The 24,199-nt window shown below is 38.4% G+C and overlaps 1 protein-coding gene across 1 annotated transcript in view; it reads right to left on the reverse strand.

The window, feature by feature from the left end:
- Nucleotides 1-24,199, reverse strand: part of pcdh15b (protocadherin-related 15b) — a 163,460-nt gene that overhangs the window by 120,246 nt on the left and 19,015 nt on the right. The window contains exons 2-4 of the mRNA XM_060891532.1: nucleotides 23,757-23,874; nucleotides 8,878-8,892; nucleotides 8,601-8,666 (exon numbers count right to left, since the gene is read on the reverse strand). Coding sequence (XP_060747515.1) covers nucleotides 8,601-8,666; nucleotides 8,878-8,892; nucleotides 23,757-23,847 — 172 coding nt within the window. The 5' untranslated portion in view covers nucleotides 23,848-23,874. The remainder of the gene's footprint in view (nucleotides 1-8,600; nucleotides 8,667-8,877; nucleotides 8,893-23,756; nucleotides 23,875-24,199) is intronic.

The following is a 24,199-nucleotide window of genomic DNA, read 5'->3' on the forward strand; positions in this document are numbered from 1 at the left end:
GACAGAGTGCTAAAATTACTGAGGTGAGCTAAGTGCTAAGCAGTCGTGAACGAATCACTGAAACGCTACGACTTGTAAAAGAAGTGATTATCTACATTATAGAAACACTTTCGTTGAAAAAAATCCAAACTAGGACTTCTTGTGTAAATATTCAGACTGTAAGCAACAGGAATAATAACAAGCATCATTTGGTTTGTCACTTTGGGAGAGAACCCTTAAAGACTCTATCTGCTGATAGATTTAACTGTTAAACATGCAAAGAATTTTCATAAAGAACACTTGGAGCTTTTTATAATAAAATGTTTGCGCAAGGCGAAATCAGGGCCATTACTTTTTGGAAATTGATAATCGTGAAAAAAAAACAAAAAAAAAAAACGCTGTGAGATGTTGATGAACAAAATGAATGAATTTTTATGCATGAAATGTTTTAAATCAAACAGCTGATTCAATTTGTGAAAGAATTCAAACAGAAAAACTGAGAGGAACACATTTACAGCATTTAGCAGATGCCCTTATCCAGAGCGACTTACATTTTTTATCTCATTTTTATACAACTGAGCAATTGAGGGTTAAGGGCCTTGCTCAGGGGCCCAGCAGTGGCAGCTTGGTGGACGTAGGAATTGAACTTACAACCTTCCGACTGGTAGCCCAACACCTTACCCACTCGGCTACCACATCCCAGCCCAACACCACAAAACATTTTTTCCTAATACAATATATTGCTTTATTTTTAAATGAATTTATACTGGGGGGGGCACGGTGGCTTAGTGGTTAGCACGTTCGCCTCACACCTCCAGGGTCGGGGTTCAATTCCCACCTCCACCTTGTGTGTGTGGAGTTTGCATGTTCTCCCCGTGCCTCGGGGGTTTCCTCCGGGTACTCCGGTTTCCTCCCCCGGTCCAAAGACATGCATGGTAGGTTGATTGGCATCTCTGGAAAGTTGTCCCTAGTGTGTGATTGTGTGAGTGAATGAGAGTGCCCTGTGATGGGTTGGCACTCCATCCAGGGTGTATCCTGCCTTGATGCCCAATGACGCCTGAGATAGGCACAGGCTCCCCGTGACCCGAGGTAGTTCGGATAAGCGGTAGAAGATGAATGAATGAATGAATGAATGAATGAATGAATGAATGAATTTATACTGTGTTGGGATTTGCTATATTTTCTTATCTAAATTTTTATAGAAAAAGGAGAAGAAGAAGAAGAAGAAGAAGAAGAAGAAGAAGAGGAATAATAATAATAATAATAATAATAATAATAATAATAATAATAATAACCATCTAACTTAACCATCTTGACTCAAAGAACCCCATTGGTTGTAACCATCAAAAAAGCTTCTATAGATAAAGAACCGTATATTTATACTTCATATATTCTATATAGCCTGTGATAGACTGACGTCCTGTCCAGGGTGTAGCCTGCCCTGTGCTCCGAGTCTCCTGGGATAAGCTTCATATTCCACATGATCCAGTAGGATAAGCATGAATGGATGGATGGATGAATGAATGGATTGATGTTCCATATATGAAGCAAGTGTTAGAACTATTTTAGGTTCTATATAAAGCCAAGAGTGTAGATGCCTTAATGCAGAATAATCAACACTCCATAATCTGCACTTTCCTCTCTGTAGAACAGAAAGGAAGCCTCTGTGAGATATAATATCCCTCCATGGAAATTACTTATGCAACAAGCAGACATGCAGGTCATTTGTGTCTTTATCTCTCTGACAGCATGAGAACCTGCTCTGCATATTAGCTTCACTGAATGAACAAACCAATTTCCACTCCTCTCAGCAGCTAGTCGCAACCACGTCTGTGCCCTTTAAACATATTTTCAGTACAGTGTTAATCAGACAGCCATGTTGAAAAGCATCATTTCAGGTCCAAGCTGTTGTCATTACTGCTTCAATTTGGCTTTCAATTTAGTTAATGTCTGTTATCACTGACCTAAAAATCAGACGGGAGGAAAAAAACGACGTTGTTTTTCATTTAGGATGAATGACGACTCGGCAGAGCGAACGTTATGGGATGACGGGATCTTAGTTTGGAAAAGCAGATCTACACAATAAAGTCTCGAAGCATTGGACATTAAGTTCTTAGACGTGTCTTTGGCTCCTTTTATATAGTCCTCATAAAAATAATAGCTCAAACTTGGCTACAAACACTGTCAAGAAAAGCTGATGATGAGTATGATCATCGGAAGTGTATAATAAGGGCATATATTTAACTTTTATTTTATTCTAGATTTGACACGGTGGATGATTACACGATTGCCTCATGCAGTTTGGTTTCACTGCATTAGATATGTAAATATCATGAGATTAAATATTTAATTAAAGGCAATTTTTATCTGTTTTGTGCCCAAATATTTTCTCATGGACCAATTTCATAATGCAACTCCTAACAATGGATTTTATGCAACATAATGCAACATTTGAAATCACCAAAACAAACATGCCCCTAACCCAAATGGGTGTTACCCCTGTTTTGATAGCTCCGCCCCACAAATACATACGCAACCCAGGCAACTATTATGGCGGCACCTGCCGAGGGTATATTTTTATCAATAAATGAACACAGTGAGTAATACTATGGTAATACAAATGTGTTTTTGTAGTACTGTGTGTTGTACCGTGAAAGGTTTAGCTCCGTTTCACGCGGAAGATATTCAGTTCTCTCCAGCGCTGTAGAGCTGATCCTATATTAACACGGGTCCTGCTTCTTGCTTTATTGTAAGCCTTTTTTTCGCTTTTCGTTTTTATCCGCCATGTCAATGTTTCAGTCGCTTTCTGCTAATGTCAGACATACGCACTGAACACTCTCTTCGCCGCATATTGACAACACACGCCCCTTTATGCTTATTGGCTACACGTTTGTTTTGTTTGTCGGCCCGACTCAGCTTTCTGAAGCATTTCTCAAACATTGTGCACCCCACCTTTAAGACTCAAATGCTCAGTTATATACAATCTAATCCTTCTGGATAAGAGTGTCTGTCAAAATGTCCTAACTAAGGCTTTTTCTCATATATAGTAGTTCACTAGCTAACCATCTACTTTTTAGACAACGGCTGCTAATTCTTATAATAAATAACTGACTTCTTCTCATTCATATATTATTATACGTCATACAATTATAAAAAAATTCAGGCTGCTGCAATTTCTATGACACTCCCTCACATACGACCCTTCTAAAATAAAAAAGCATCACACAAAGTTATATTAACGTATTGTTTTACGTGAATAGGTTTTTACAGCATGTTGTATCAAAACCGGGGTCTACATAATCCACTAGTCAAAGGTCTTGTAAAAATATATAACATTTAATTGATTATATAATGCTCTGTAGCAACTATGTGACAAATTCCTGCCTCTCGAACATGAGTTTTCTCTCAGTGAGCGCGGTTGTGTACGGCATCAAACTGCTACTTGATGATAACAGTGAATGACAGCTGTTCTGATTTGAAACAATGCCCAAGAAATTAACAAAAAATTCCCATTGCAGCCTTCATCCCAATTTGAAGATAAGTGGGAAACAGAATATTTGACATGTAAAGCTGACACTTACGTAACAATTACAAAAAGGTAGAAGATCACATTAGCATGAGGTGAGAGTTTATCAGCTAAATTATTTGACTACTTTTATGAAACCAGATAAAACAGAAGACACAGTGACAGCTGCTGAGAGTCTTTGCGTTCCACGACACTTAACGTCACAATAGCTACAGGTCAACACACCACACGTCGACCATGTCCAAAAGCATATTCATGTTAATACTGTACTAAGACTGCGTTCTGTTCACATTGCTCTGAAAGCAATACAAAAAAACCCTTTTAAAAAACTTATTGGTCAATAATACAAAACATTGGAAAAATGAAGCTATCAATTCTATATATTTATATGATACTGATGCTATGTTATTTTTTTTAAATGGCGTCCTCTTTTTGGAAACCCACATCCTGGACACAACTGTCAAAGACTTTCAATAGTATTTTTCATTGCAAGAACAACAAGCCAAACTTATTGAAACCAATATGGTAGCTCCAGCCACTGATGTACATTATTCTGTCCTGCCTGTCAATCACAGCGACTAGCCAATCACAGGCATCTGTGAAATGATGCAAGTAGAATTCTCTGGACAGCTGGATTTTTACACCACAGCATAATAAGCAATGAAGAGATGCTCAGACGTTAGGTAAAATAAATGTTACTTCAACTTCAGCTACAGTACACAGAAGGAATATACGAACCCAACAGAAGTGAGAGTCAGATATCATGGTATAAATGAACATTAAAGAAGGTCGCTGTTATCTGCTTTGGTGGGAAGAGATGTGAGAGAAATAGAGCGAGAAAAAGTGAGAACGAGCGAGAGAGAGAGAGACAGAGAGAAAGAGAAAAAGCAAGAGAAAGAGAGAAAGAGAGAGAGAGCATGCGAGAGAGAGAGAGAGAAAGAAAGAAAGAAAGAAAGAAAGAAAGAAAGAAAGAAAGAAAGAAAGAAAGAAAGAAAGAAAGAAAGAGAAAGAAAGAAAAAGAGAAAAGGACAGAGAGAGAACGAGAGAGAAAGAAAGAAAGAAAGAAAGAGAGAAAAGAGAGAGAGAGAGAGAGAGAGAGAGAGTCTGCTTGCCCTTATCTGTGTATTTGCTTTAGCTTGTATGCTAACCCTCTCTGCCTCATGCCAACATGTTTGACAAAATGCACAGATTAGTATAAAAACATGGAGAGCACAATCAGGTTCTGAACCTACATTTATTAGACACGACAGTTTTCAGTTGTATTCTCCAGCGGCCTTGAGGGTTGCTCCGAGCTCTTATTCTCTCTAATGTTCACTCGCAGACTTGTAATGAATCCGTGCAGCGGAGAAGAGTACAGTAGAGTACGAGCGATCCTTTACAATACGAACACTTCCTTTATAATTGCGTTCTTCAACAAGACACTTTAAAATTATTTAATGAGATTACATCAAAACTGATTCATTCCAAATGATTTGTTTTGTTTTATATTTTGGATTTGATTTGATTTTTTTCTGAGCATGGGTTAGGAATTAAAGCCATATGAACGGCACATGAATATTTTATAGTCTTTAAAAATCTATATTTATGGTCAAATCGATTTGGATTTCTACAACAGTATAATGCGACACAGCATATAGGTTTGGAATACAATTTAGATTGTAATCTAAACAATTCAATCTCAATCAGTTCAGCAGGCTGGCGGTATGGAGGTTCACACACAGATCATCACTCTGCCTCAGGTAACATAGACACCGTCAACTCTGTGACCCAAACGTAAGTCTCAGGTCTCATTTACAGCTTTATAGCAAGCGTTCCTCCTCCTGAGCTGTGACTAATTAAGGCACTAACTATTGAATAAGACTTAAAATATAAACCAATCTGCTTTCTACTTACAAATTTAGCTGAAACCCCTCTCCACATTTATGGACCTACATTTATTTATTTCAATTTCTACAAATGAGTAATTAAGGGTTAAGGGCCTTGCTCAAGGGCCCAGCAGTGGCTCCTTGGTGGGCATTGGGTTTGAACTCATGACCTTCCAATCAGTAGTCCAGCACCTTAACCACTAGGCTACTACATCCCTCATAAATCACCCAATGTGCTGCCAAACCAATGCTGCCCTCTGTAGTGTTTCATCCTTGTTGTGTCATTTCCTGTTTCAGTCATGTTTCATGATTGATTTCACCTGTTTTCAGTATTGAGCTTGATTCACGTTCTTATTTAAACCCTTGTGTCGGGTATCTACTCGGTGAAGTGTTCGTTCCGTGTTGTTCTGACCGTGGCGTTTCTGAGCTTGCTGTGTTTTTTTTTTGGTTTCTGATCCCAGTTTCTTGTCTGTTTCCTGTTCCTGACCTGCTTGTGACCTGTTTTGTTTAGTGTTTGTTATTAGCTGAGCCAGAGACCCACAGACAGTCCACTCCTCTTAATATCCACATTCACTACCTGAATAAACACACACACAAACCTGATACAACTCGCTCACATGAAGGTATCAAATGTGACAAGGTGCCCTTTGCGTTGTATTGGAACTCCTTAGGCATCTAATGTCGTCGGACCGAATAAACGATGGTGAATTTGTCATCAAAGATTTCTGAATAAATATCAAGTCAAAACGTCAGAATTTGCATAATAAATGTCTGAACATTATCTGCACTGATTGGATGATATATTAGTGTCTGTCTGCCTAAATTTAGCTAACTTAATTTCTCACACCGATATAGTTGTGTCTACACAAACAGGTTATTTCCTGAAAGCAAGAAAAAAAAAACTTAACAGCAGACGCTTATTAAGCTGCATGTATGGAAATGAGGCTGGAGAATCACCTGGGAGAAGATCTGGTGTATATTTAACTTATATGGTATCTGATACTTGTGTCATTTTTATTTATTGAACCATAAAGTTCAAACTTAATACTACTTTAAAATTTTTTAGAGTTCTAAGCTATAATTTAGTGCTGAGTTTCACATGCACCTCCTGAGATCGCAGTGATCCTGACTGCTTCTGCTCTCCGGATGTTCTTGATGCATCCTGATGCCCTACTTCTGGTTAGAGTCTTATCATTTGGGATCAGCTCAGTGCTGCTGAGGATGTAGCACATGAACAGCCTGGAGAGCTTAGCTGAGACTATCGTGGATAGTCCTCCATGATAGAAAACATGAACGAGGATTTAGACTGCAAGTGATATGAAGTTTTGCACTGAAGTCAATCAGTGAACATTTGAAAACTTCAACAAGACTTCAACAAGTTGAATTTCCTGGATGCACTTTTTGACACAGTTATAGAAGGCAGTGGTGTGTTCAGGGTGGATGGATTCACTCTGATTCCTCTCAAGGTTTCTTTCTCATATTGTCATTTCCTCATGACCGTCACCTCAGGCTTGCTCATCAGGGATAACTGATATCCTGAATTAATAAATTCTGTAAAGCTCTTTGTAGCAATGTCCGTTAAGGACACTATTACCAGCAGGGTGAGTTTCAGTTTTCATTTCATTGTCTGGCCCTTTAATATCTTTTCATGAGACATTCACAGAATATATTTAAGGCCGCACTCATGTCTTAAACCCGTTTTATAGCGTAAACACCAACGGTGTACCGTTCAAGTCTGTGCCTTCTGCATCGCTTTACTAAATATAATGTGGATATACTGTATGTACTGGGGGATGTGTAATAAAATATTAATACATTACTTTAAATAAAATCAGAATGTGTTTGCCAGAAAGTCTCACAGGGAAACAGGACTTTATTATGTAGGGTGCAAGCAGCAGGTGTTGACTTTCAATACTTCTGATAAGAAGCTTATGGGACAAGGAAAGAGCTGCATGCTAAGGGTCATGCTGCTTAAAATTAGGCTACAAGGTTGTTTATGTCTTCAAACTAGCTCATTAGAAATTATTGTTAGAAAATGCTAAAGAGTAATTGCTGCACAATTACGATAAATAAAGTTGAGAGAAGTTCTGATCTTGAGTGATATAGCTGAGGCTGAGTAACTGAATTCATACACAGATGGAAAACATTCATACTGTACATCAGTTTAAGGCGATTGTACCGAGTAACGTTCACACTAATGAGGTTCGTTTTCCTTCATCCGAAAGGCTTTGAGTGTGTAGTTTTAAATCCCTGAATAAAATCAGCTCACACCTGAGCTGAGAATCACACCAGAGTTTCACCGCACTGTTCTAACATGCATGTTATAACTTATGTTCCATCAACACCAGCATCCTCGAGAGTATAGTATTCATTTAATACTGCATGATCTGACCACGCTTACTCTACTAGATCTAGTCGTTAAGAAGCTAAATCACGTTCTATTTGGTATCTGGTTCTATCTGGTATGTTTAGTTAGCAAGGCAGTGCTGCTACGAGAAAATTCTAGTTTGTTACATGCAGTAAAACATAACTTGTGCTTGGTGTCCAGTGTAAAGTGCAACTAGACATACATACGATGCTATTCATCAACATGGGAACATATTAGAAGCAACGTTCTCACTGGTGTGAATTATTTTCTCCTTGAATGGTGCTTTGAATAAAAAAAAGTCTTTTCAGCTTTTATTAGTGCTTTTGCTAACACTATACACCAGCTCTGCTCTCCTGTCAGGCTCATAAAGCAGTTCAGTTTCTGGATCTCTCATAGCGTCTTTGTGGCGCTCAATACAGATACCTAGAAAGGCAAGAAATGAAAAGAAATCCAAGGGAATATTTTATTCAGAATTTCTTTAAACTAATAAATAACTGCAGATTATTAGAAAGGTTTTATCATGATTTTGACAATTCTATATCATCAAAGCATCATGTTTTTTTTCTTTTGGAACTCAATAAACTTTACAACTGATGAACCTTTTCAAGGCTGGTCCAAGGTTAAAAAAGTTCATAATAATAATAAATCAGATTTATTTAGACGGTTCATCAGTCCACTTGCTTGTGCGTTCCTGATAACTGAGTAAAAAGAGAAATATTGTTAAGCCCGACCTGATGTGTTTTCCCCAGACTTGTTTTGCTGTCAAAACAATTAAGCACGCATAACATGGAGTGCCGTGATGGAGTCGCACCAGCAAACTGAAGTGCTTTATTTGTGCAGAAAAGACAGGATGGATACCTACCATTAGGACTCTCTTCATCTATGGCTACTATGGTGGCTGGTGGCCCGGTTCTGGAGAGCTTGCAGTCTGGAATGGAGGAGAAACACACCGATAATACATTTCAGCTAACATATTAGCACTGCTGAAGCAGCTTAGCTTACTTTCTATACAAATCTACAGAGGAGCTACGAGTGTGGAATTTTTTTTTCTACAGGGGAAAATCATGGCTTTGTACGTGCTGCTCACAGGACAGATAAAGGTAAAAGACAAGAAAAAGAAGGAAGAAGAACAGACTTACCTTCATACTGCCAGTCTTCATATGGGAACACAGCCGTCAGAGAGACAGGAGGAAAAGGAAAGAGAAGAGTGTGACCTTTCTCTATTAATTGAAGTAAACAATTAAACACTTGAATTTTTACTTTTTTTCTTTGGTAAAGTTGAACTATTTGTTCAAGTTCATCAATGTTAACCAGCTGAGAAATGGTATTAGGTTTCAATGGTATAAGATGGATTGAAATCAAAGCTAAACAAGGTTCAAAGTGCCCTTGAACAACAGCTGCTTTCATTTCATTAGTCCAAACACATCGATCTTCACTCATAACACACAGAAGAGTGCTAATAGAGTCAATATCAGATTAGAAAGTTTTATTCTTTGTACCATTTGGGACAGACTGAACTTTTATCATTCAGACAAGAGTTCAATAGGGATTGAATCCAGAGATTGAGACGATGACTAATATTTTTTCCAGCTCCATGGCTGTTAAATGTGATAGCCCAGTGGTTAGCATGCTGGAGTACCAAGTGGAATGTTGTGAGTTCAAATCCCAGGTCTACAAAGCTGCCACTGCTGGACCCCTGAGCAAGGCCCTTAATCCTCAGTTGCTCAGATGAATAAAATGAAAGTCACTCTGAGGAAGATGTCTCCTAAATACAGAAAATGTAATGTGTTAAGCCTTAAAACAGCCTAGACATTGTTAGCATGTTCAAGTCAAGTCAAGTCAAGAAGCTTTTATTGTAATTACAACCATATATAGCTCTTGCAGTACACAGTGACATGAGACAACGTTTCTCCAGGATCAAGGTGCTACATAGAACAAAGACAGAGCTAAGGACTTAGTAAGTAGTCTTAGCCACATAAAGTGCAACTGTGCAATCTAAGGTCTTCCAGTCAGGAAGTCCAGGATCCAGTTGCAGAGGGAGGTGTTCAGTCCCAGCAGGCTCAGCTTCTCAATCAGGTGCTGAGGGATGATTGTGTTGAATGCTGAACTAAAGTCTATGAACAGCATTCGTACATCAGTGTCTTTATTGTCCAGGTGGGTGAGGGATAAATGGAGGGCTGTGGCAATGGACGATACACAAACTGTAGGGGGTCCAGTGAGGGTGGTAGCATAGTCTTGATGTGCCTCGTGACGAGCTTCTCAAAGCACTTCATAATGATGGGTGTGAGTGTGACGGGACGATAGTCATTGAGGCAGGACACTGTAGTCTTCTTTGGGACGGGGACAATGGTAGTAGTCTTGAGGCACGTAGGAACAACAGCACTGCTCAGGGAATTGTTGAAGATATCAGTAAAGACATCTGCTAGTTGTTCTGCACATTCCCTGAGCACCCTGCCAGGAATGTTGTCTGGTCCAGTAGCCTTCCGTAGGTAAGCTCTGCTCTGAGTTCTCCTCACGTTGGCCGTGGATAGACAGAGTACCTGGTCATCGGAGGGAGAGATTACCATAGAGATTACCTTGCCGTTACGTTGTTCTGCACCTCAAACCGAGTGTAGAAGTCGTTCAGTGCATCTGGGAGGGAGGCGTCGCTATCACAAGAGGTGAAGCTGTCTTGTATTTCGTGATCGCCTGTATGCCCTGCCTCATGCGCCAGGTGTCTCCGCTGTCCTGGAAGTGGCTGTGGATTGTCTGGGCGTGTGCACGCTTTGTCTCTCTGATGGCTCGGGACAGTTTGGCCCTTGCTGTTCTTAGGGCTGTTCTGAAGGCTAGGTCTCTAGTCTTCAGCAGCGCACACACATTAGCAGGCATCCACGGCTTCTGGTTGTAGCGTGTGGTGATGGTCTTGGAGACGGTCACATCATCAATGCACTTGGCGATGTAGCTGGTCACTGATGACGTGTACTCCTCCAAGTTGACAGAGTCACCGTTGGTTGCAGCCTCCCTGAAGATGTTCCAGTCAGTGCACTCAAAGCAGTCCTGAAGAAGAGAGGTGGCTCCTGATTGCCAGGTTTTCACCTGCTTCAGAACCGGTTTTGAGCGTCTGACGAGTGGTCTGTATGCTGGAATTAGCATAACAGAGATGTGGTCTGAGTAGCCGAGGTGTGGGCGGGGCTCCGGACCGTACGCGCCTGGAATGTTTGTGGAAAAAAGATCCAGCGTGTTTTCACCTCTCGTAGCAAAGTCCACATGTTGATGGAATTTAGGGAGCACTGACTTGAGATTTGCATGGTTGAAATCTCCGGCGATGATAAACAGTCCGTCGGGGTGAACATTCTGCAGATCACTAATAGCTCCACTTAGAGCTCTTAGCGCCTCTTTAGCATTAGCGCCTGTTTAGCATTAGCACTGGGGGGAATGTAAACTCCGACAATGTAAACAATGGTAAATAAAATGGCCTGCATCTAACAGTCAAAAACTCCACTGACAATGAGCAGTAAGTACTGTAGAAACAAGTACAGAGTTCTTGCACCATTCCGTGTTGATATAAACCCACACACCACCACCGTGAGTCTTAACGCACAGAGCTGCATTTCTGTCGGCTCTAAATGAAGTGATCCCGTCCAGCTGAATGGCGGCGTCCGCTTCCGCTTCCGCTTCCTCGCGCACCGCTTTGGGCGTCCCCTCTCCTGGTCTCCGGTATCAGGACCGGAGGCCTGGTCTCCACAGCAAGCAGAGGTCACAAAGCCTATCCAGTACATCATCGTGCAGGTTGGTTGTTGCACGATTTCTGTACTCTATTAGTTCCTGGTGGTAGTATACATGAACACTGCTGTCTCTGGTGTCCATGTACAAGCAATAGTTGGGCTAAAAACTGTAAATAAAAGCTTAAAAGATGTAAATAGCACCATATTGAATCCGGAGTGGCCGCTGCCTGCTACTGCCGCGCCGCCATCTTGTTGCTCTGGTATAAGAGAAATAAAACACTTCAGGATGTCCCAACCATGACTTTGAGGAAGTGTTAGCTCAGTGGTTAAGGTGTTAGTTTACTAATTGAAAAGTTATAAATTCAAATCCCAGGTCCACCAAGCTGCCACTGCTGGGCCCCTGAGCAAGGCCCCTAACCCTCAATTGCTCAGCTGTATAAATGAGATAAATATATGTCACTCTGAATAAGGGATCTGCCACATGCCATGAAACTAAATGATGGAGCTGAGGCTGAGGAACTGATAGAGCTGTTAGAGCTAGACTTTACACAGCATGCTGACAGAGCTAAATTTTTTACCCTGGTTGGTTGGTTGGTTGGTTGATTGGTAGGTAGGTAGGTAGGTAATGTTCTGGATTTTACAGAACACGGTGAATTCATCTCTGGTGCAGAATCACACAGTTTTTTTTCTGTATAAACCTCTTTGTTTTTTCTGTGATTGATGTTAAAGGGATTTTCCATGTATTTAGAATCATATTTATCACCAAAGAAACAGTAACGTCTGATCTAATCCAGAAGGACACGGTGAGGTCACACCTGAGGATATTGAAAGCCAAAATCATCTGATGAAACAGATGGAATCAGGTGTGGCTTGATTGGTCCTGCTCGATTGGACATGATCATAATAAAACAACACGCAATGTTTGGAGGACCTAATGTTTGAACCTAAAAATAAAGTTTGGAGGTGGAAGCATCATGGTATTAGACTATTTCTCTTCTCTCGGTACTGGCAGAATCCATATTATATAATATGAGTATGAATGGAGCAATGTGCTGGAAAAATTCTTGAAATTGTTGCCATCCACCAAGGTGATGAGGATAACACGTGGGTGGTCTTTCCATTGGCTCCAGAGGAAGAAAATAAAGTTGTTGAAATGGCTTAGTCAATCACCACTGGACTTTAACCCAATGGAGCATTTGTGCAAGGAACTGAAGAATAAGATTCACAAGAGGGCTGCAAGGAGTATTCAGGATTTATCTAGTCTGTTTAGAAGAACCGATCCAAATCCCACCTGAGCACTGTGAGCCATTGGTTTACTTATGAAGTGTCTTGAAGCTATCAGTGGAAACTAAGGCTTTCCACCAAGCATTAAACACAGTATACGTTATTGTTTTCAGTCATTTTGTCCTGTCATTCCACTTTATTTATGAATTGTAATATTATGATTTCTTTATATGTATAGATGTCTTGAGTTAATACCAATGTCTCGTCAACATTACATGAGAATTACTGCATTGGAACTGTGTTCAATAAAAAATGTTGACCTTGTGAATGCTTACTGTACTTCCCGCATTCTACATGCTACAGTAGCACGAGTTAACACTGTTCTTAAAGCACAATAGGGACGTGCTTATATCAGATTCTTGTTCTTAAAATTCCTGTAAATGTTAAAATGATCCTACAGTATTTCTCTTGTAAGTTATTGCTGTTACTATCAAGCAGGGGAAACGGTAGCTCAGACTATTCAAAATCACAGGACCACCAAGCTCCACTAAGTTCCAAGAGATCCAAATTAATTGTATTAAATTAGCAAAATTGAAAAATGTAAGCATGTTTGGTTCCCAATGTATAGAACAGAATGAATCCTTTTACCATCCAGCTGTCAGAAAATGGGGGTTTCTCCATGAATAAAATTCAGACCCAAACACAGGGGTGGGGGGGGGGGGGGTGCATGGATGGATGATTGGATAAATGGTTGGATGGATGGTTAGATGGATGGTTGGATGGAAATATAGGATGGATGGAACAGACAGCAGTGTGGCAATGATGCAGCACAAAAGTTCAGCATGTTCTCCACTGAATGATTTGATAAACATGCTCTTTTATAGCAAGCACATAAAGGGAAAGAGAGAGAGAAAGAGAGAGAAATGTCTGCATAGGACTTTATTTGTAAGCATGGAGAAATTTGGTTTCAGGTCACTCGCATTCTCCTCTGCTTCTCTCTCTGCAACATTTCTGCCACTTTTCATCGGGGTCAACCGGTATGAGGCAATCTCTGCACAACTAGAATCAACCATTCTGCTAGTCTCAGGTTCAGGATGAGATAAATAACCCAGCTGTTTGTTGTGTCTCCTAGGAGAATCCTCAAGCTATTCTCATATACAAAGCTTATATCTTTTATATCTCTGCCTTCGGTCTGCTGCTCATGAATTAGAGATTAATAGTATGTATCTCATATTACATGACTTGAATGCGTCAACACGGAAAACCCCAGCGGATCAGGTTCTTAGCAATTGAGCCATTGTTTAGATGCAGTGTTGTACAACCCAGATTGGACCATATTTACTTAAACTGAAACATAAAGCTGCAGTTTTTCTGTCTTATCAAATTCAAGAGAAAGTGAGGGAATGACCTGCGATGTTTTTATCCGCAATGATTTCTAATAAAAGGAATTAGTTCTTTTTGGATGTTCTACAACAATAAATCCAAGGTGCCAATATTTAATAAAAAATAAAAAAATCCATGAAGTGGCAGTTTTTTTGGTGGAAGATCCGAGGCACTGAGGCCGTGGTGAGAAGAAACACATCTTTAAATGAAGAAGAAGCCTTTGTGTGTTATATATATATAATATATAAATATAAATATAAATATTAAAACACAGAGCAATTTGTTTCTTTGCAAATCCCAGCTTGTTAGGAAGTTAGTCTCAACCTCAGACTTCACTCCCAAGAAACACTGGCTGAAAATCTGATGCATACGGCAGGCTAAACACTTCGGGGTTTTTAAAGTCATTATCTGATAGTCTGGATTCTAACAGGAGACATGTGTCACTTTTTTAAAGGTCCGTCCTGATGCTCTACTTCCCTTATGGAAGAAGTAAGCCATCTTTGAGGACAGTGACAACGAACTATTATGAGGATCGTGTAACCACTGCTTTTTTCCAAATGATGTGAATTTCATGGTACAGGCTCACTAAATTGTGTGACTTTCTTAAATGAACAATCTGTTTTTGTAGCTACATCGGCTTTACAGTACATTTTCATGCCCCTAACATGGTGCTAAACAAAACAAACAGTGATTGGTTGCTTTACATGACAGACAGACGTCCACTGGGCGGTCCTTGGCCGATAAAAGCTTCTATAGAGTACGGACCTTCTGCTAACAGTCTGAGGTTTGCAGCTCGGCAGCGCTGGGTCTTGAACCTTCTGATCATTCTGAACAGTAACCCAAAGACCGTTGAGCCACCACAGCCCTGAACTTTGAGGATCAGTGGATGCAAGCCATTTCAAATGTCTGAGGCAACATAAGACCTGAACTGGAAGAAACAGTTCTTATATATCAGATTCTTGTTCTGCTATAAAAATGAACAGATTTTCTTGACTTGTATCTGCATGAATTTATGTCTAGCCACATAAGTGGCACTTAAATTACATGACATTACATATGACATTTTGTCTTATCACTTAAGATTTCTATAAATCAGGTCATGCTTATGACTCAGCTTCTTGCTTCACTGGATATTTTCACCTAAATTCCACAGAGACTTGTATTTACATAGAACTGCTGCTACTGTATGTTCAGAACTCTTGCTCCTAGATCAGACCATATCCTGATGAACTCTTTGCCAGATTCCCTTTCGAGTTTGTTTCCTCACAAGGATACTTGAGCGGAATTCCATTCATCTTCAGAATAAACATTACATCCAGATATTCATTAACCAGAAATAGTTTAAAGCTTCAGAATCTTAAATTGATGATGCCCCATTATGGGTCTTGATTTTAAGGAGGTATCAATCAGAGCAGATTCAAATACCTCCTTCATACTGATCATTTCTTTTGCCTCAGGAAAAATTGCCCCAGCTGTGTAGATTCATCTAGCCTCGTATACTGTAGCCTAGTATAGCAGTTCCATGAAAAGAGGTCAAATATCAAAGAGCAAACTCTGTGTGATGTAAAAAACGTTGGATATAATTAAGCTTTCTTTAATGGAAATGCTAACGTTTGATGAAGTGTAATTGGGGCATGCGAACGCTCTTACATCATCACAGAGCATGGAACAAATATCCTTCTATATCCAGCAAGCTAACGAATAAAACACATATTGGGTGCTGGCGTAGGGATAATAATCAATAACAGGCTGGTGTGATATTAAAAAAGAATCAGATTTTTTTAACACTACACCTGAAAGTGATTTATTCCATTTATAACATACTGAGAATTGTCTTTTTTGGATTTATTATCTTTGAGAATTCAATGATGCTTTGCTATAATGTCAAAGAACTAACTGCTTGTGCTAATAAATGCTGATTTAGAGTCCAGGCCTGCTGTCAGTCTTGCGGTTTGACTACATGAGACTAGGGCCTTACTCAAGGGCCCAACATTGAATAGAATAGAACGGGGGCATAGAAGCCTTTATTATTGCCACATATACATTACAGCACTGTGGAATTCTTTTCTTCACATACCCCAACTGAGGAGGTTGGAGTCAGAGTGCAGTGGCAGCTATGATACAGCGCCCCTGGAGCAGGGAGGGTTGAGGGCCTTTCTCAAGGGCCCAGCAGTGGCAGCTTGGCTGTGCTGGGCCTTGAACCCCGATACTCCGATCAACAACCCAGAGCCTTAACCAGTTGAGCCACCACTGTACCACTGGCAAAAGGTGCGGGTCAGTGGTGAGTCTTGAACCTTCCGATCCTTCTGCTCAGTAACCCAGAGCCTTGACTGTAAGCCCTTCTCAATGCTACTGCTGTAGATGGACCCACATTACAGATGATAGGAAACAGACTGTAAGGCTTTTCAGCTTGTAAGGTTACCTGGCGTGCTCGTAAGGTGTGCTCTTGTATGTTTGACACGATACCCTTGAGTGCGCAGCCTGATTCAAAAACCACTAGTACACAACCACATGTCTTCCAAACACTATTCCTCTGACATTTTAAAGGAATACAATAGCTAATATAGTTGAGTAATAACCTACAGCATAAATATCTCATAACAATTTATCAAGATTTATCAAAACGTGATCAGTACAGCAGCTCAACTAGCACGTCTAGCATAGTACTGTAACTAGACTTAAGTTAGACTAGCGCCGTGTTTTCTTTTGTAAGGAGCACTCGTGAGCTTTAAGCTCCGGTATAAGCATCATTAGCTAATACATTTGTACGAAGATGATACGTAGCATCACATTACCTTCTGGATCCAGATTTATTCCCTGCATCAGATTTACATTACTTGATCAATGGGAAACACTGCTAATGGTTATCCTGACTTTGCCTGGTTTCTACTTGTTCCTTCTTTTTTCATAAATGGTTGTTTTTTTGTTTTTTTTTTTTTAGAATAATTACCTGGCTATGCAGGATGTGTGTCGTTTTTGACCATATATTTTTCTACACATAGAGTGAAATGGGGCCAAAGTAAAGTGATGTTGTTGGAGTGTTTATAAAAATGATTGACAGGAAGCCAATCTAAACCCACACAAGCAGTCCAGACCATAACACAATTGTTTCCCAGACAGATTTTCTCAGCCACATATTACACTTGTCCCGAGGCCATGGCTTAAACTGCAAGGTTTAACTATGTTCTACATATTTTATGGTCTATTTTTTACAAATAAGAAATATATAAATTACTATTGCACCTTTAAATCTTTTATCTAGCAGACATCGTTATTTCAGGATTTGTCATTTTACAGCCATAAAACTCATTTGTTTTTGAATGACAGAGCAACAGAATTGGAACGAAATGCAAATCCTATGACGCATCCCTATGATGGCTTCTAAATTGTACAATCAGACTCAGATATGCTCTTTAGGGTTGGTATGAGGCTGCATCTCAGACCATAATCATGACACCTTTCTTCTTCCTGTGATGTAGGAACATGGTATCGGCAGAAGAAGATGGAACATCGGATTGCAGACATGACAGAAAATCTTTGACTCTATGCTTGAAAGTATTTAATGAATAAGTCCTTTAGGGCTCATCATGCATAATCTGCTGATGTTTTATGCTTCTTACAGATTTCATCACTATTATAATGTAGTATGACTGAATGAAAGAAAAATATATAGAATATATATGCTATAGGCTGCTTATTATTATTTATTCTACAAAAAGATTACGAGTTTAAACCGCTTTTAAATGCTTTTAAAACCAAAACCTTTACATATAAGCATTATTACTCTAATAAGCTGTAGTGGCTCTAACACAATGCAGCCTCTTAGAAGGAACCATGGAACATAGCTGCCTGTTAAAAAATGGATGTGATTGCATTTCACAGTGCGAATCCCACCCTTGTCCTCAGTATGCGCTGTAGACTTGTCCAGACTGACCCCTGGCTGATTCATGTTCCTCACTAAAGAAGGCATGGTACAATTTTCTGATATGAAGGTGCACCAGCGGTGGGGTTTAACTGTGCCGCTCTCCCGAGACACAATCCACCTTATTACTCAGGTGAAACCTTCACTCCTCTTAATAAGGAAGAGATTTCAAAATCTCGCTGCTTTTTCCCCTTATCATGGAATTATATAAATATAACAGTTTCTAAGCCAATTTCCTTAAATCGTGGTCAATTTGAACCGTAGAAAGTTACCACAGGAGGAGATGGAGAGAAGCAGCAGGGAAATTAGTAGCATGGAAACTGACAATAGGAAAGACTTGAGGGTTTAGTGTGTGTAGTGAGGGTTTAATATCAACTGTGGAGGGGTATTGCACAAACAAAACAAAACGGACTGTCAACGGCGTGATCGAATAAATGCTCAGGGTGCAAGAGAAAACGAATAAAACGCAAAATTATACAGTGTACTGCATCAAGCACGTTTAGTTTGTTGTGGTGATTAATGTGATAATTACATCACTAATACGATTCATACAGCAACATAATGGAAATAAAGAAAAACAATTCTATATCTTCGAAATAGAGTATAGCATATATAAATAATCTATATGAATAGATATATAAATATCTATTCAACTGGTAGACTCTATAGAAAGAAAAAATTTAAATTTTTTTAATATATATATATATATAATATTTAATATTTAATATTATATATTAAAAATATTTAATATATAATATATAATATTTAATATATATTTTTACTTTGTTAAGAATACATTAATACTTTGTTAAGAGTACAGTATGTGCATAATGTGTTAATGTGTTAACCTGTGTAATATTCTACAGTTTAGTCTATAGTCATAGTTGTTATATTTATAGTTATCCTGTAGTTATAAAGCACATGCAATGTTTATACAATGAACATTAGAAATCTATAGCAAATTGATAGTATATACATATATATACTATACTATATATATATATATATATATATATATATATATATATATATATATATATATATATATATATGTATATATATATATATATATGTATACTATATATATATATATATACATATATATATATATAGTAAATAGGGCTGCACGATTTAGGGAAAATGTCATTTATGGCGATTATTGAGGTCAATATTGCGATCGCGATATGCAAACAAACTTGTTATTGTCTCAATAGTGCAGCTAAATATAATAAATAGATCAAAGTAATTTCTATGTTCATGAAAATAAGATATTTTGAGCATTCTGTCCAAACAGGGATATTTTACCTGGACGTAACATTTTTGTATAAACGTTCAAAAAGGAATTTGGATATAAATGTGTGGTTCAAACCACTAAAACTGTTGTTGGTCATTTACAAAAACAAAAACAAAGCAACAAACTGGTACTTCCAAATCCTCTTTCTAAAAAGCTCTGCTTATCACTTGAGAGGTTCTTTGCCAAAAAAACTAGCATATAGCATAAAGCTCAGGAATTGCAACTTGAGAGAAATAGTTCCGCGAGGGCAGCTGGTACCTCTTGTCCAGAGTGCGGATCATTTTCTGAAATCCGCCCTTGCTAACGGTGTACAGTATATGGGCAACATGTCTCCTGCCAAGCAGTGCTTTATAGAGTTGGTGATTTCTCTATATCTCTGTGAAGACCTTTCATATGGCCCAGCACTCTCAAACACATCTGTAATTGTGGTTTGTTTTTTTTTCGTCTTACAGATTGTTCTTTTTGTTCAGTTGTTTCTTTACTAATCTGGGCTTTTACCTTCATGCATTCATCATACTTTTCTCTGTGCTGTTTCAGGTGCTGATATAAGTTTGTCGTGTTGCCACGTGATGTAGCAACTTTATTTTTACAAATTCTGCACAGTATCTCTCTCTGCTCAGTGTCGGATATCCTATAGCCAAAATATTGCCATATAACAGAGGTAGCTTTTTTCTGGCCACCAGTTCAGTAGTGTTAATTTCGTCACCTATTTTTAATTTAGTCTTAGTCTTAGTCTTGTGCCAAATGTCCTTGTTAGTTTTAGTCATATTTAGTCATTCACATATCTTTTTTTGTTAGTCAAGTTTTAGTCGACTAAAAGTCTTGTCATTTTAGTCTAGTTTTAGTCAAAAGAAAACTCAAGGTATCTTAGTCAAGTTTTAGTCGACTAAAAGTCTTTTAATTTTAGTCTAGTTTTAGTCAAAAAATTGTAGCTTGACCACATCTGGAATCTATTGTAAGAATAAATACAACGAGACCTCATTAAATGCAATAATATCAGGAACACAAGTGTTATAGTGGAAATAAATAACTTAATGAAAAGCCTAAGATCATATATATCTATATATATATATATATATATATATATATATATATATATATATATATATATATATATATATATATATATATATATACCAATTACCAACTTAATGCAAGTTATACATGGTATTGCACACACCATTATTGATGATATTTGGAGCAATATTACATGTAATTGTTAAACTTGATTCCCTTACATATACATTTGCTTTTAAGCCTAATTATTAATTTTGATTATAATGTGATTGTGACAGAGGCGTGGGAAGAGTTTTCAGGTTGGGGGTGCTGAGTTTTTTCTGTCACCACATTTTAATAAGAAACAATATCAAGGCTATAAAACTTGTCAAAACTCTGCGAATCACAAACGTATCAGTGAGAAGTTGAGAACACACGTTTAAACAGTGCATACACTCGAACTTGACTGCACATCACATTTTTTACTTTATTGATACTGCTTTTAATCGGAATGCAAAGACCGGTCATCGGGACATAAGCTGTCATGTACAATAAAAAGCCTGCACAGCAACAGGAAATATAATTTAACACAAAAAGCCTAGACCAGGGGTAGACTTGGGCTCAGGATTATTTATTTATTTATTTATTTTGATTTCTTGATAACAGACCGCTGCGAACTATAACACACCATTGCCATGAAAAACAGAGCGTTGCCATGGACACACAAGATTCTAACCGAAGAGACGGAGCGCACTATCTGGAACAGGACGGGTTCTCATCTGAATCTCTCGAGATTTATTCATGTCTCCTCATTGAATTTTTCTTTGCTACTTGCCACATGAAATTTACGTTTTCATCAGGATTCGATTCCTTTTGTGAATGTTGTTGACTATGAAAATATGATTGGAAAATGTGGGTCAACATACAGTGTCTTTAGTGTAGTGAGTCTCATGTGTGACCGAATTGACATTATATTATATGCATTTCCAGAAAGTATGTACCTAGAATTTCTTTGCAGTAACATTCATTCGTATAAGAACTTATCATTTCAATCAAAATATTTTCTGTTAAAAATACAGAGGCAGAATAAATGTCAGCCCGAAGGAATAGTTATAATAAATCTACAAGAAATATCATTATTTAAATTTTTTTGAATTGTTCTCAGTCCAAAACTTGGTGCTAGTGCGATGGACTGTGTCCGGTGTCCTTGGGGTATAAATACACCAATCTAAGATGCCTCTGTCATCCATCACCAGGGAGAAAAACCAAAACGCTTCCAACACAAAAGAGACAGATGGTTGCTAATTAAGTGCATCTTTTGAATAATATAATATAACATAATATAATATCATCTCATATAAACAAGATTAGACTCAAGCAATTAGGCAGTAATTACTATGCACCAAAGAGATGCTTAAAACCATAAATGAGGAGTTTTATAGCTAGATTCAATGAACATCATTCACTAAAACGGGCATCTATTACAAGCCAATAAGTTAACCTATGCGAAGTTTATCAATATCGCATTCGATTGATTGAGCCATGACTACTATTTAAATCCAATTAGTTGTGCAGACATACAGTCAATAGAGGCGAGTTCATTGTCCTACAGTGCACCAGAGGCTAAAGCTAATAAATCAGGAGGAAAAGCTAACATTGTCCCTCTTTTTAAAGACTCAACCAGAGCACATTTTGGCATTTTCTAAAAGAAAGTCGTCAATAAATCAATAGCACACCTACAACGAATATCGGGAAGGACGAACATGACCGGATAGAAACACTGAGCTAAAAGGCGCTTTGCAACATCAGGCTGGAAAATTTTCACTTTTCAAACATAACCTTAGGTCTGTGTATTTGGGTGAAAGAAATATGGTGAAATGAGCAGTCATGAAATAAGACGGGAGTGTAAAGGTGCTTTCTCTGCTCTACCATGGGACAGAAAAAACATTGCAAGGATGGAGACCTGATCTGAATATTGAATGAGGGGGAACATTTCACATGGCCTTAATGCTAGCTTGAAGGTGCATGAAATTAGCATCGTCCTGACAGACATAACGCTCACATTTATTACAGAACAGATTCAGAAGACAAATTGTTCACTGATTATATTCATTTCATCCAGATTTCACAGTCAAGCAAATTTGATACAAGTGTTAGTGCTGAAGTCGAAATCTATATGAATCACAGGTAGAGTAAAATCCCCATTGTTCTTGTACAGTGTCATGTTTTTGTCACCTGTAAAACTGATTTCCAGCTAATTTGTGTCAGGTAACATACCGTATTTTCCGGACTATAAGCCGCAACTTTTAAACAATCTTAAGCTTCAAGCTTAAACAATCTTCAAGCTTAAACAATGACACGGCTAATATATGGATTTTTCCAGCTTTCAAATTTTATTTTCAAAAATGACCAATGAAATTGCCGAACAGGTTAACTCCGACACCGAAGGAGGTGACTTCAGTGGTTTCAGTGCACAGGGGGAGGAAGATAGTGACCAATGACTTTCTTGGTAGGCTACTGTTTACTGCAAATTTTTTATTTTTTGTTTCAAGCCGTGTTTCGTTAAGGCATTCACTAAATTCCAGGGGTTTCGTTACTATGACGTAAAGTGGGCGTGTTTCCGGAGGTTTTGGAAAAACACCCTATTTAAAAAAAAGGAGCATACCTATGGAGGACAAAACAGTCATACAGGTAGATTTATTTTAGAAAACAAAAACTACGGTTATGGTTATGGTTAGGGTTAGATTATCAAATAGGCCACGCCTACCCAATGACGCAATATCTGTTACGCTGTTCTGAAATCCCTGGAAATAAGTGCATCCAATTTCGTTAAAGCTTATTTATTTTTGTTACAAGCCGTGTTTCGTTAAAGCCTGTGTGAAGTTAATTTGTTTCAATGTACCTGTAGGCACCTGCAGCTTATAGACATGTGCGGCTTATTTATGTTCAAAATAATATTTTTTTCAAATTCAGTGGGTGAGGCTTCAGGTGCGCTCAATAGTCCGGAAATTATGGTAATGTTTGACCAAATAATTAACAAGTTATGTGCAATAATACAGACTACAATTGGGACTTAACTACATGCCCCATTAGCCCCATGTCACAAGTTTTGACCTAATGTACTAGGGGCAATATATTCATAAAAAAGTTTTTCCACTCAAATGGTGACATGGAACCCATTTCTGCTCTCAGATACCTCAAGTGCTTGCTGAAGGTGTTTTCTTCAACCAATAAGATTTTGAGTAAAGATATTGCAACTGAAGTAAGAATGTCTCATTCTGAATGTCAACAATGTCTTTTTCAACAATTTTTTTATAAAATAATTAAATTGTTTATATATCGACTGAAAATGTCTGATTAAGTAGATTTATGAGTCGGTGCAGATAATACAGTATGCACCAAAATATTTTTTATCCATAATGAGACAATGATGAAATTCTTCAATGGTCTTTAATGGATTATCATGTTAGTGTTATATTTCAGAGCAGCACCTACCATCTGGGTTCTCGCCGCAACTGGAAGCTACGACTACGAGGACACCAATGCCGATTCTCAGCCATTTGGAAAGCCACGACCGCTGGCACATCTTCCCTCAGTGTTACTGTCCTCCCACCTACGAAAAGAAAGGAACACGTTCTGAACATCTCATATACTGTATGGTGTACAAAAGTAATGACAATGGCGGTTCAATTCAACACATTCTGTGAAAACTTCATCAGGTTGTACAGAGTCTATACATTTCTATTTGAACGAGTGAATGTAAATATAAAATTGGTAGTAGAAATCTGAATACTACTGTATAAACAATGGCTTGTACAGGAAGCTTGTGTTAGTCCCAGGAAGTTCACTTCATGGTTAAGTATGTGGACGCCTGGCTAACGAACAGCTCGTCAGGGAGGTGGTCTCTCAATCGGTTAGAGCTTTACGTAGAGCTAACG

This window comes from Tachysurus vachellii, chromosome 2, assembly GCF_030014155.1.
Source record: "Tachysurus vachellii isolate PV-2020 chromosome 2, HZAU_Pvac_v1, whole genome shotgun sequence".
In the NCBI taxonomy this organism is placed as follows: Eukaryota; Metazoa; Chordata; class Actinopteri; order Siluriformes; family Bagridae; genus Tachysurus; species Tachysurus vachellii.